General features: G+C 49.5%; 1 protein-coding gene and 1 pseudogene across 1 annotated transcript; both read right to left on the reverse strand.

Moving 5' to 3' along the window:
* Positions 1 to 1,533: 1,533 nt before the first annotated feature.
* LOC109562513 (olfactory receptor 2S2-like) lies at positions 1,534 to 2,506 on the reverse strand (annotated as a pseudogene).
* An 8,626-nt stretch (positions 2,507 to 11,132) lies between these two features.
* Positions 11,133 to 12,071, reverse strand: LOC109562703 (olfactory receptor 13J1-like). The gene has a single exon (XM_019965717.2). The coding sequence runs from the start codon at positions 12,069 to 12,071 to the stop codon at positions 11,133 to 11,135; it is 939 nt and encodes a 312-aa protein (XP_019821276.2).
* Between the last annotated feature and the right edge of the window lie 1,082 nt (positions 12,072 to 13,153).

Here is a 13,153-nt window from a genome sequence, read left to right on the forward strand (position 1 = left end):
GCCAACAAAGTGTGGTGGGACACAAAGGAGAGAGCCCCTTTAAAAAGCTAGGAAAGGCTGTGTTCAAGATGGAGTCTAAGGTGGCTTGAAAAAAAGCCCCAGATCTCCCCAGGGAACAGCATGAACAACATACAGAGATGTGCGGAGTACCGACAGTGTGGAGAGGGGTTTGTGGTGTGCAGGGGTGAGTAGAACATTGGGCTCACAAAGCGGGGGCTGTTTTCTGGAGGCCCAAGGACTCAGCTGAAGAATGTGGTCTTCCTTCTGTGGTAGGGGGAGGCATCATAGGTTCTTGGGTGGTGAATCAGCCAGGATCTGGCCAAAGTAGCAGGACCAGTGTGTGATGTAAGGCTTTGTTGTGGAGAACAGAGCTGTCATTTGTGGGAGCTGCAGGAGAAGCCTGTGCCATGCTCGGCCTCTGTGCTTGGTGGCTTGCTCTCGGGTGGCATGAAGGGGCAGGTGAGGACAGACCAGTGCTCAAGAGAACATGGTGGAACTCATGTCTGGCCCTCACTGCCTTCGACTCAGTGACACTGGTGACTCACAGGAGGACCTGGCACTCTCTGCATTGAGCTCCCTTCGCTCCGGCCTCACAGCAGCTGCAGGTGGCCTGGCAGGAGCCCAAGGGGCTGCACTGACAGCAAGTGAGGGCTCCACCACCTCAGCACGGCCTTGCCTCTGCCTTTCCATCTCTTCCAGATTCTCTCGTGCTCAACCTGAACCCAGAACCTGAGAGCAGAGTAAGCTCTTGGAGGGCCGGTGGAAACCTAGCTGGATACTCCAGTCCAGAGTCACACAAGCCAGCTAACCAGTGCTCCCTGGGTTGATTAACCGGGAAGCAGCCAGTGAGGCACAGCTGGCCAGAGAATGGAAGCTCTAGAAATCTCTAGTAGCTCCTGGGTTGGCTGTAGGGTAGTGGCATTGTCACCAGGCTCTTCAGGATTCCTTAGTCTTACCCATCCCTCCAGAAGTGGGGTAAGTGGGCATCCCCAGGCCTTGGTGTCTGCTCTGGCCTGTGCCCTGAATGATTGGCCAAGGAGGTAGAATTGGAAGCACCAGGTCATTTCTGAGTGGGAGCTGAAAGAATCCACATAGGCTTTGTCATCTTCTCTTCTTCTTTTGCCATTTGACAAGTAGTGTGCATAAGGCAGATGCTTTATCATCTTGAGGCCCACAGGATGAAAAAGATGAAGTAGATCCCCCATTCAACCTCTGATGGACCTGGAGATTGAGCAAGAAAAAGAACCTTTGTATTTTTAAGCCTCTGCAATTTTGAAGTCACACCACAGTATAACTAGTTCCCCAGGTGGTGCTAGTGGTAAAGAATCCCCCTGACAATACAGGAGACATAAGAGACCTTGGTTCGATACCTGGGTCGGGAAGATCCCCTGGAAGAGGACCTGGCAAACTACTCTAGTATTCTTGCCTGAAGAATGCCATGGACAAAGAAGCCTGGAAGACTAGAGTCCATAGGTTCCCAAAGATTTGGACAGGACTAAAGTGACTTAGCACACACACACCTGCCTGATGGACTTAGAGAACAACAGGAAAGTGGGATATTTTCCTGGAGAGGAGATCTCCCCTCAGCAGAGCTACCGCAGCAGCTTTCATCTCTGCATTCCTTAGGCTGTAGATGATGGGGTTAAGCGATGGGGTCACGACCCCGTAGAACAATGCAAGAAGCTTATCCAAGTAGAGGTCCTTGGCCTTGGGCTTGAAATACATGAAGGAGATAGTCCCATAGAAATCACCACCACTGTGAGGTGGGCAGAGCAGGTAGAGAAGGCTTTGTGCCGGCCGGCAGCAGAGGGCACCCTCAGGAGGGCAGTGAGGATGAACACGTAGGACAGGAAGATGAGCAGCAGTGGGGGCAGTGTCACAACAGCTGAAGACACCGTTAATATCAGTGCATTGAGAGAGATGTCCCCACAGGCTAGTTTCAGCACTGCCAAGTTCTCACAGAAGAAGGGATTGATGATATTGTGGCCACAGAAGGGGAGGCTCCAGGTGAGATTGGAATGGAGAAGGGAGTTGGCAAAGCCTTCCCCCCAGCTCAGTGCCACCATCCACATGCTCGTGTGCCAGCTCATGAGCTCTGAGTAGCAAAGCAGCTGGCAGATGGCCACGTACCAGTCATGCACCATCATGGCCAGGAGCACGCACTCCATGGAGCCCAGCGCCAGGGTAGGGTACATCTGCAGGGCACAGCCAGGGAAGGAGATGGTGCTTTGGGTTTCCAAGAAGTTGACCATTATGAGAGGCATGAAAGAGAATGTGCCACAGATGTCCATGAGGCCAGGTTGCTGAGGAAGAAGTACATGGGGGTGTGCAGGTGGGGGTCCAGCATGTTCAGCCCGATGAGGAGGGCGTTCCCCAGCACGTTCATGGAGTAGATGCCCAGGCAGAGTAAAAACAGGACCATCTCTAGGTTGTGGTGGTCGTGTAGCCCCAGCAGGGCAAAGTCTGTCACGACCGTCTGGTTTGCCCCATTCGTCTCACTCTTCATCCGTCTCATTGTCTTTCTTTTCCCATCTGCACCATGAAGGTTTGGATGAAAGCACCAGTGGGCCTGGGAGCCAAGCAACATGGATGTGTGACCTGGGGCGGGTCAGCCCTGCCTCTGGAACTCAGTTTCACCATCGGTACAATGAGAGAGTGGACTTCAGGTCTGCAAGCCAGCCCCCTCAGTTCTGTAGTTCTGGTGTAAGTTACAGGAGACAGGGTCCATTATAATCACCTAGGCTCTTCTCTCTTCTCCCCAGGCTGCCCTAGGGGAGACAAGAGAATAAATTCTTGTTTCTTGAGCTCCTTTTGAATCTGCAGTACTCTTGGTTATTAAGAGGAAGCACGTTTTCTAGGTTATGATTTCATGTGGCTGAATGATGCCCATAGGATTTCAGATTCATTCAGTTACTGAGGATTTGTTGAGTGCCTACCCTGTGCAGGGTGTTTAGGTGCTGGGCTATATCAGTAAGAAAACTATGTGGACAAGAGATGCCGCATTTGTAACAAGCGCTGCTCCTCTTTCTCAAATTAAGTGGGATGAGCTTGGGAAGGCACGTGGGTGATGAGTGATGGTCACCTCATTCCTTTGGGCATAAAGGTTGAACATTTCTACTGCATAGGGTGGCCAAGGGCTGTGGGAGGAAGAAGGGAGCAGGCAACTGTGCAGGGGGCAGGTGGGAGACAAGGAGAGAGGAGCTGGGCTCTGAAGAGAAGAAGCATCCCCCTAGTGGGGAGTAGAGGGAGGACAAGCCTTCAAAAGGGAACTTCTTGGGCAAAGGTATAGCTCTGGGGACAGACATGGTTTATTGAGGAAGAGTAAGCTCACCGGCTGATATGAACGATAGATGCAATTCCACAGGAAGAATGAGAGGGAGGGAACCATTGCTGAACGACAGAGAGGACCCTCAGGTGTCTTTTCAGGACTTATTCAGGTGTCTCTCCTTAAGATCAGAGACCATGAATTGAATTTTAAAAGAATATACAAGAACATACTTATCCCAATAGAGTCACTGGTCACAATATTTAACTCTCGACATAGAAGAAAATTGAGTCTCCTCTTGGCCTCCATATAGCTTTTTAGAATAAATGATATTGACAATAATATTTCACAGGAGGGAAATGCAGGTTCTAATCTGGCAGAGGTGTCCTGGGTCACTGACCCACTCTATAAGGGGAAGGTGGGAAGCGGCCACATCTTTGCCCAGGAGCCTCAATGTCTCTTCTGAGGTGGGCTCAGCCCCTTGGGAAATGCCAGTGTCTGGAGGGAGCCAAGTGTCAAGTGTCAGATGGACAGCTGTCTTGTGGCCCAGGTGACCCCCTGCTCTTAGGGATAAATAGGAGCTGATAGTGAACTTCCCTCCCTCCATCTCTTCACTCCTTGATGGACGTGAGGCCAGTGCCCCATGACAACATTAGAGTCCTCTCAGTCCTTCAGCAATGGTTCCCTCCCTCTCATTCTTCCTGTAGAATTGCATCTATCGTTCATATCAGCCGGTGAGCTTACTCTTCCTAAATAAACCATGTCTGTCCCCAGAGCTATAACTTTGCCCAAGAAGTTCCATTTTGAAGGCTTGTCCTCCCTCTCCTCCCCACTAGGGGGATGCTTCTTGTCCTCTTCAGAGCCCCGCTCCTCTCTCCTCGTCTCCCACCTGCCCCCTGCACAGTTGCCTGCTCCCTTCTTCCTCCCACAGCCCTTGGCCACCCTCCGTGTTCTTATGTTGCACACCTGTCTCCTCTGTCACACCTGAGAGCAGACTCTGTCTACTTCGTCCAGGCGCCTCATACTGTGAATGCTTCCAAGGCCAGTCAGTCAACAGATCGTCAGTTCAAAAACCCAGCACTGCTTCACAGCTTCATAACTAAGTATGCTGCTACTGCTGCTAAGTCGCTTCAGTCGTGTCCGACTCTGTGGGACCCCATAGACGGCAGCCCACGAGGCTCCCCCATCCCTGGGATTTTCCAGGGAAGAACATTGGAGTGGGTTGCCATTGCCTTCTCCAATGCAGGAAAGTGAAAAGTGAAAGTGAAGTCGCTGAGTCTTGTCTGACTCTTAGCAATCCCATGGACTGCAGCCCACCAGGCTCCTCCGTCCATGGGATTTTCCAGGCAAGAGTACTGGATTGGGATGCCATTGCCTTCTCTGATAATTAAGAATAGCTCTGCAATATCGACCAAGTCACTTGGCCTGTGAGACTCAATTTCCTCTTGAAAAGTGGGGATTCTGTGTAGTCCAGATGAGACTCACATTAAAAAGTACCAGTAAATCACCTAGCGGCAAGGCTTCAGGTCAGAGACTGTGCCTTCAACCATGGCACCTGCTGGATCTGTGCTCCCCTCCTCCCAGACAAGACCTCCAGCATCTGTCAGGACTCCCTCTCTCCCCAGAGCTTGTGCTGGTTCTCCCTCCTCCAGCCTAAATCAGGGTGATATTGTTAAGGAAGTTTCTGGATCATATGGGGTAGGTGATTAATCTGGGTCAGTCATTGACCATAAATCTTACCCATGCAAACACTTGAAGGTAGGGATTCTTTTGCTGAAGTTTGGCAAACAGGTGAATAACTGCCTGAGTGTGATGGCTTATTAAGTCGCACATCCAGGATATTAATATGGTGCACCTACTATGCACTGAGTGCTGGCGACACAGCAGAGGCTTATGTGCCTTCTTCCCTCGCAGTGTTTGCAGGCACCCCCTTTTTCTTCAGGTGACCTTGATCCTATTCCCTCCTCTCACTTGGCTTTAGAAACATCTAGATTCTCTTTGAGTCTCGAATGTAAAGACAGAGTAAAACTTGAGGTCTGGAAAGCAGAAGTTAAAAGGGCAGGTCTCTCCTAGGTTATGACTTCATGTGGCTGGATTAAGTCCACAGCTTCATTTCAGATTCAAGTATAAGGCCTTTGTCTATGTCCAAGAGTCCTGATAACCTCCAATTCTGACACTGGACACAGGAGTGGGGGTGTTTCCAGGCAAGTAAATGGTAGGAAACCACCTAACTCTGCATTTCTCTCCCCAAACTTATCTCCATCAGAGACCAAGTGGGAATGGCATGGACATCGGAGGGCTTTGTCATCAGGCTCTGGCCTCCCCTCAACCCGCCTCACCTCCTGTACCTTCAGCATGCCTCCCCACCTCAGCAGACCACACTCTCCAATGGTGGACAAACCCCACCGGCTCCTGTCCCCTCCCTCTTCTGCTTTCCTCAGGCCGGAGCACTTTCTCTCTGTACTCATCCTCCAAGGCTCAGCTCACACCCACCTCCTCCCTGGGGCTGACCTTCGTTGAGTTTCTCCTCGTGTGAAATGGAATTATCCAGTGTGGTTTCTTAGACTCTGTACCATCCCTGAAATATTCCCTCATCTTTCTAGCAACTTCCAACCCAGGTAAATATCATGTCAGTTTCATCGGCTGGTGAATCTAGTTTGAACCGTTTCATTCTGATTTTAAGCTTCAGACATGATTTTATTTTATTTTTTTTGTTTATTTTTTTAATTTAATTTTATTTAACTTTACAATATTATATTGGTTTTGCCATATATCAAAATGAGTCCGCCACAGGTATACATGTGTTCCCCATCCTGAACCCTCCTCCCTCCTCCCTCCCCATACCATCCCTCTGGGCCGTCCCAGTGCACCAGCCCCAAGCATCCAGTATCGTGCATCGAACCTGGAGTGGCGACTCGTTTCATATATGATATTATACATATTTCAATGCCATTCTCCCAAATCATCCCACCCTCTCCCTCTCCCACAGAGTCCAAAAGACTGTTCTATACACCAGTGTCTTTTTTGCTGTCTCGTACACAGGGTTATTGTTACCATCTTTCTAAATTCCATATATATGCGTTAGTATAGTGTATTGGTGTTTTTACTTCTGGGATACTTCACTCTGTATAATAGGCTCCAGTTTCATCCACCTCATTAGAACTGATTCAAATGTATTCTTTTTAATGGCTGAGTAATACTCCATTGTGTATACGTACCACAGCTTTCTTATCCATTCATCTGCTGATGGACATCTAGGTTGCTTCCATGTCCTGGCTATTATAAACAGTGCTGCGATGAACATTGAGGTACACGTGTCTCTTTCCCTTCTGGTTTCCTCAGTGTGTATGCCCAGCAGTGGGATCGCTGGATCATAAGGCAGTTCTATTTCCAGTTTTTTAAGGAATCTCCACACTGTTATCCATAGTGGCTGTACTGGTTTGCATTCCCACCAACAGTGTAAGAGGGTTCCCTTTTCTCCACACCCTCTCCAGCATTTATTGCTTGTAGACTTTTGGATCGCAGCCATTCTGACTGGTGTGAAATGGTATCTCATAGTGGTTTGGATTTGCATTTCTCTGATAATGAGTGATGTTGAGCACCTTTTCATGTGTTTGTTAGCCATCTGTATGTTTTCTTTGGAGATATGTCTATTTAGTCCTTTGGCCCATTTTTTGATTGGGTCATTTATTTTTCTGGATTTGAGCTGTAGGAGTTGCTTATATATTTTTGAGATTAGTTGTTTGTCAGTTGCTTCATTTGCTATTATTTTCTCCCATTCTGAACAGACATGATTTTAAAAGGAAGTTGAGGAGCACAAGAAGAAGCTCCTGTTAGAATGACCCAGAAGTTCCCGCATCTGGATTCCCACATCACTCCACACTGTAACAGCAGAGCCGATGAATGTGGGCTTTGGAGTCAGACCGCCAAGCCAAAGTCTGAGACCTGCCACTTGCTAATGGCTTTCTCAGTCTCAGCCTCCTTACCTGTAGGGATAAGAATAGTATTTCCTTGTGGGGGAATTTGAGGATTCAGTGAAAGGCGTTTGCACGGACGTTTGCACAGGGTAAGTATTCAGCAAGTGGTAGTGGTATTGTAGTATCACTTTGTTCCCTTCTCCAAGCAGGTATTCTGGTTTCTGTATGATTAAAAAGATTTCATGAGAATAGTCAACATGCTAGATGGATTTTCCTTGCCTCCTACCTGTTGTCCAGTGACATTAGGGCAGGCAGGTGGCTGGAGAAGCTGCCAGGTGAGGTGATCTGAGGCTTGGGAGAGCAGGGGGAGGGAGTGCTGAGTTCATTACCAGCAGACACACTGTGCTGGGGTGGGCCAGGATCGAGGCCCCGAGCTCCCGAGGCTCAGCCTCCTTGTCCCCTGCCATGTAGGCCTCTCTCCTGCTCCCTGCCTTCCGGGACTCGTATTCCCTGCCCAATTTAAAGTTCAGACTCTGCAATGACATAAATTTGCAGACTTGGCACAATGTGGCTTCAAAGACTCCAGGTTCCCTGTGCTGCCCCAGGAGGGCCTGGCTGGGTGAGGTGGGCACAGGAGAGACACTGGACAGGAATCTGAAGACTGGGTCTCACTGCAGCCCTGCTCCTTGGACCTGAATCTTGTGGGCTATGAAGTGGGGTGTCCCCTGGCAGTTTTGTGGGAACCTGTGCTCATGAAAGGTTGTTGTTATAGTTCAGCCTCTAAGTTGTGTCTGACTCTTTTTGTGAGTTTTGTGACCCTGTGGACTGTAGTGCACCAGGCTACTCTGTCCATGGGTTTTCCTACACAGAAATACTGGAGTTGCCATTCCCTTCTCCAGGGGATCTTCCACCCAAGAATCGAAACTGTATCTCCTGCACTGGCAGGCAGGTTCTTGACCACTGAGCCACCAGGGAAGGTTAAGGAAAGGGAATTGCTGTACAGGGTGAGGCCCTGGGCCCCTGTGACGGATGTGAAGTCAGTGATCGCGCTGGGTGTGTGAGTTTCTGCAGGTTCCCTTTCATGTTTCCCTTCCCGTGCCTTTCTCTTTCCTTCACAAGAAACGATGACAACTTGACAGAGCTTAGGACTAAAAACAGCCTTAAATAATGCGGCAGCAATTGCACATTTTCTGAATAAACTGTGATATTTCTCTGGAAATATCTTTTTGTCAAGAACACAGGTCGAAATAAAACACTGGAACACTGTCACCGCTTGTTTTCTAACTGCTGAGGAACGGGACCATCTTGCCACTCCGTGGATGCCCACAGACAAGCTCCCTCCAGCCCTCCTGCCACCTCCAGCCTACTCTTGTCTTCCTTATCTCTCAGGGCGTCTCTCAGGGTGATACGATATCCACCCAGAAAACCCAGAAGCTCAAGCATCAATCCATAGTCTCCTCCTTTCTCAGCCATCTCTGCCTTCAGCCCGATGTCCCCAGGACATCAGCTCCAGGCTGTCTTCCTGACCACCCACATGGCTCAGGCCCCATCCCCGCTTCCTCACTTCCTGTCCTCGGGCGTGGGCGCTTCTGCTCTGTGCTCTATCTGGAGCCACATGATCTTCCATTTCTCAAAAATAATACTATCTTTTAAGTTCTAACTCATGTTCATTTTAGAAGTATTGAACAAGGTTGGAAAGAATAATTAAGAAGGCAATATTAATCTGTAAATCCATCACCTTTAGGAAACAATTGTAAGTTAATATTTTGTCCTAATTTTCCAGGAATTTCTTTATACATACTTATCCATATATCCTTAAGAAAATATCATTTAAAAATTGAGATTATATTGAGTACAAAGCTACTTGTTCTACCTTTTTTATGTTAATTACAGTGTGAGCATTTTCCATCATCAATTATTCTTCAAAAAATAAGATTTACAATGGCTGGGTCACAGTCCATCATTGGGCTCCACCAGAATTTACTTACACATTCTGCACCAGTTAGACATTATGAGTCTTAGAATTTTTTGTTACCAAAAATACCTCTGTGATTAATGACATATAGATAGATAAATAGACAAATCTTTGTACCTGTAACAATTTTCTCTGAGTAATTCTTAAAACTAGAGGTGTTGGGTCAAAGGGTGTGAAGTTTTCATGTCTCTTAACTGATACCCAAACTTACTTGGCAGGAAGTTCATACAAATTTATTCACACCCTCCCCAGCTGTGTATGATATTACCTGCTTCACCGCACTATAGTTAGCGATATATGTTAGAAAAGTTCTTTGCCAGTTTCATGGGTGAAGTATGGTGTCTAATCAGTGACCCTGCTAAAAGGAAGTGTGATTGTAAACTCCCGTCCCCACAGCATAAAGTCCAAACTCCTGTCATGGCATCAAAGGCCTAGCAGAACATCTCTGCAGAAGCTTCGCCCGGGCTTGGTCAGCTGTGGGCTGCGGGCTGTGCTGCTCTCCTCTGTGCCTCTGTTCTGACCAGCAGAGGAAGCAGGAAGACAGACTGGAGGGTACCTGAGGGCTCAGACAAGCACTGTGCTTACCTACAGGGCGCAGGAGAGCTGGCCTGCTGCTCAGCGGCTGAGCTCTCCCATCACACAAGATGGTACCACTGAGGCCAGAGGGGGCAGGGAATGGAGATGCTGTCAAGCCTGAGTCCGTTTCCTCTGTGTGTTCAAACCTGGGAAGAGGCCGAGCTCCAGGAAGAGGTGGAAATGGCAGGGTCTTAGTAGGTGGGTTGAAGACAGGTGAAGCAGAGTCTCCCCAAGGCCACATGAAGCCTGGACGCTCGGCAGGGAGGCAGTGGAGCGGCTGCTGCTAAAGCGACAGAGGAAGCCAGACCCTCAGCTGCTCCGGTGACCAGTGTCCCAGGGCCTGGGCTGGGCTGGAAATCGTGGAGGCTGGGCCTTGGCACTGCCTCTGCTGTGAGCTCCCCAGGCGCTAGACTGTGCCTGTCATCTGTGAACTTCATCTCAGCTCTGCTCAGATTTGGGGAGGACCCCAGGCTCTGCCCTACATTGATGTATTTTCTGTTTATTTGAGAAACCGGTGTGGGCTTGGGGTTGGGCAGGGCCAGACCTTGGGACAGAGTGAAATCCCGTATTACTGGCTCTTAGAGCAACACTGAAATAAAGCAGGTGGATCACAGTGAGAGGTGCAGAGTGGGGAGGCTTCCTGGAGGAGGTGTCATTCAAGATGGGCCTTGAGGTGGGAGAGGGGTAAATCAGGAGTTGGGGATTAACAGATTTACAGTACTCTATATAAAATAGGAAAACAACAAGGACCTCATGTGTAGCTTAGAGAATTTCATTTTAAAAATAAAAAGATGGGCCTCGAGGATCAGGCAGTCCTTTTACACATGTAGCTGTGTGCTGGGTGGGAGCTGCCTTGTGGGAAGAACCAAGAAGGGCACAGAGCCGGGCATTACTGTGCGCAACTTTTGCCGGGTTGGTGTGTGCAGTTGACAGGAGGGAATCTGTGGGGCACAGGGCGGGGAAGGGGATTGGTCATGACCAGCAGTGCCAGGCTACAGGGGTCTGGAATGCCCCCAGTGAAGCCCTTTCATTTCATCCTGAGAGCTCTGGGAGCCATTCAGGGGTTTCAGCCAAGAGAATCATGATCAAATAGACTTTTCCGAAATAACCCTTTGGATGACCCTTGGAGGATACATTGAGAGAAACAAGACTGAAATTTTGAGGACAGCAGGGAGGCTGATGGGAAGACGCGGGGACTAATGCTGAGAGCTGGCCCAGGGCTCTTGCCTGGGGAAGGAACAAAGGCGGAATTGTGAGCTCAGATCTGTGGCAGGAATAGTGGGAGGTGGTGCTGCCTTTCTGGGTTGAAGATTCCAGACCCCCAACCCTGTGCCCTATCCATCCTCTCTGTAGGCGAAGGCAGACCTGAGCTGCTAACCTGCAGGAGCCCTGGCCTCCCTCACCTGGAGGTCTGTATCCTGCCCCACACCTTCCTGGCAGCCTCCTTCACCTCCTTGTTCCTCAGGCTGTAGATGACGGGGTTCAGCATGGGTGTGACCACAGCATAGAGGACCGTGAAGACCTCGTCAGAGATATGGGCCTCCTTGCTCTTGGGTTTCATGTACATGAAGATGACAGTCCCATAGAAAAGCATCACCACGGCCAGGTGTGCTGAGCAAGTAGAGAAGGCTTTGCGGCGCCTGGCGGCTGAGGGTACCCTCAGGGTGGTGGCCAGGATAAGCGTGTAGGACAGGCAGATGAAGGCCAGGGGCACGGGCAGCAGCAAGATGGCACCCACCAGCAGGAAGACCTCACTGATGGACGTGTCACCACAGGCCAGCTTCAGGACTGCCAGGATCTCGCAGGCGAAGTGACTGACCACACGGTGGCCGCAGAAGGGCAGCCTCATGGCGATGACTGTCTCAGTCACTGACTTGCAGAGACCAAGGACCCAGGCGGTTCCCGCCAGCAACCAGCAGAGCCGGTGGCTCATCAGCACGGGGTACCTAAGTGGCCGGCAGATGGCCAGGTAGCGATCATAGGCCATGATGGTGAGCAGCAGACACTCTGTGGAGCCTGTAGACAGACCCAGACACATCTGGAGTGCACAGCCAAGAAAGGAGATGGTCTTCTGGGCTGACAGGAGGTGGACAAGCATCAGGGGCACAAAAGTGGACGTGTAGCAGATGTCCAGGATGGAGAGATTGCCCAGGAAGAAGTACATGGGTGTGTGCAGGTGGGCATCCAGCACGCTGACCGCCACGATGCCTGTGTTCCCCAGCAGGGTCACCAGGTACATGGCTGAGCACAGAGGGAAGAGCAGGTGCTCCAGGGCAGGGTAACCTGAAAATCCTTTCAGGAAGAACTCAGACACCTCTGTGCTGTTGACTGGCTCCATATCACAGAGCTCTGGAGGGACGCACGGCTAGGAGGCAGGGGAAGAGGGTGCAGGGTTTATGGGTGAAGCGTATTGCTAGGGCCTTTTTGATCCCTGACACACTTTCTCTCTGAAACTCTGGGCAGTCCCCATACTTCTTCCAATCTTCAATAGATCCACGTGAAAAATGAGGAATGAGGTGGGTCAGAATTTCTCTAAGAGAGTGTTAATGGAAATGTGGGCAATCTGAAAAAGCAATTTGAAACAATGTTGGATTAATCAAAAGCAAAGAATTTACTGTGGAACTTCTCAGAGTCGTTAACACACCACTGTGATTGGTGACTTTCTGAAAGTGATGCAGAGAGTAGGTAGTTCCCAAACTTATTTGACCATAGATCCTCCTTTTACAGAGCACCCATTAACCTCCTGCAAATAAGTATTCTAGCAGCACAGTTTTGGGAACAATGGGCTGGATGGAAGGTCCTCAAATCTTAGAATCACCTGTAAGGATTACATGGGAATCACCTAGAAAGTTTGTGAAAACAGAGTTTCTATCTTATTCAGTCTGAGTGATGCTGTTCTGTTTGTTAGGGCACCACACTTTGAGAATTACTGGGCTAGATGGTCTCTGAGGGTCCTCCTGGCTTTCAGGAAGTCTTGAGTTGTATCATACTGTTCCCACGGATGAAGATGCCTGTCTCATTTATCCCCCAGCCTGCAAAACTCTGATTTACCTCTGCAGTCAGCTCTGGTCTCCATGCATGAAGCACATGTGCTTTGTATTGGAGGGGCTCCTGGCCTCTGAGCCTATTAGGGGCTCGTCCATAAATCCTGTGAGCCCATAAATCCTGCTCATCAGCTACTGTGGATTGACCTTCAGAATTCATCCTCATCATATTCATTGGAAGGACTGATGCTGAAACTGAAGCACCAATACTTCGACCACCTGATGCAAAGAGCTGACTCATTAGAAAAGATCCTCATTCTGGGAAAGATTGAAGGTGGGAGGAGAAGGGGAAGACAGAGGATGAGATGGTTGGATGGCACCACTGACTCAAGAGACATGAATTTGAGCAAGCTCTGGGATTTGATGATGGACACGG

This window comes from Bos indicus, chromosome 8 (genome assembly GCF_029378745.1).
Source record: "Bos indicus isolate NIAB-ARS_2022 breed Sahiwal x Tharparkar chromosome 8, NIAB-ARS_B.indTharparkar_mat_pri_1.0, whole genome shotgun sequence".
NCBI classification, from domain to species: Eukaryota; Metazoa; Chordata; class Mammalia; order Artiodactyla; family Bovidae; genus Bos; species Bos indicus.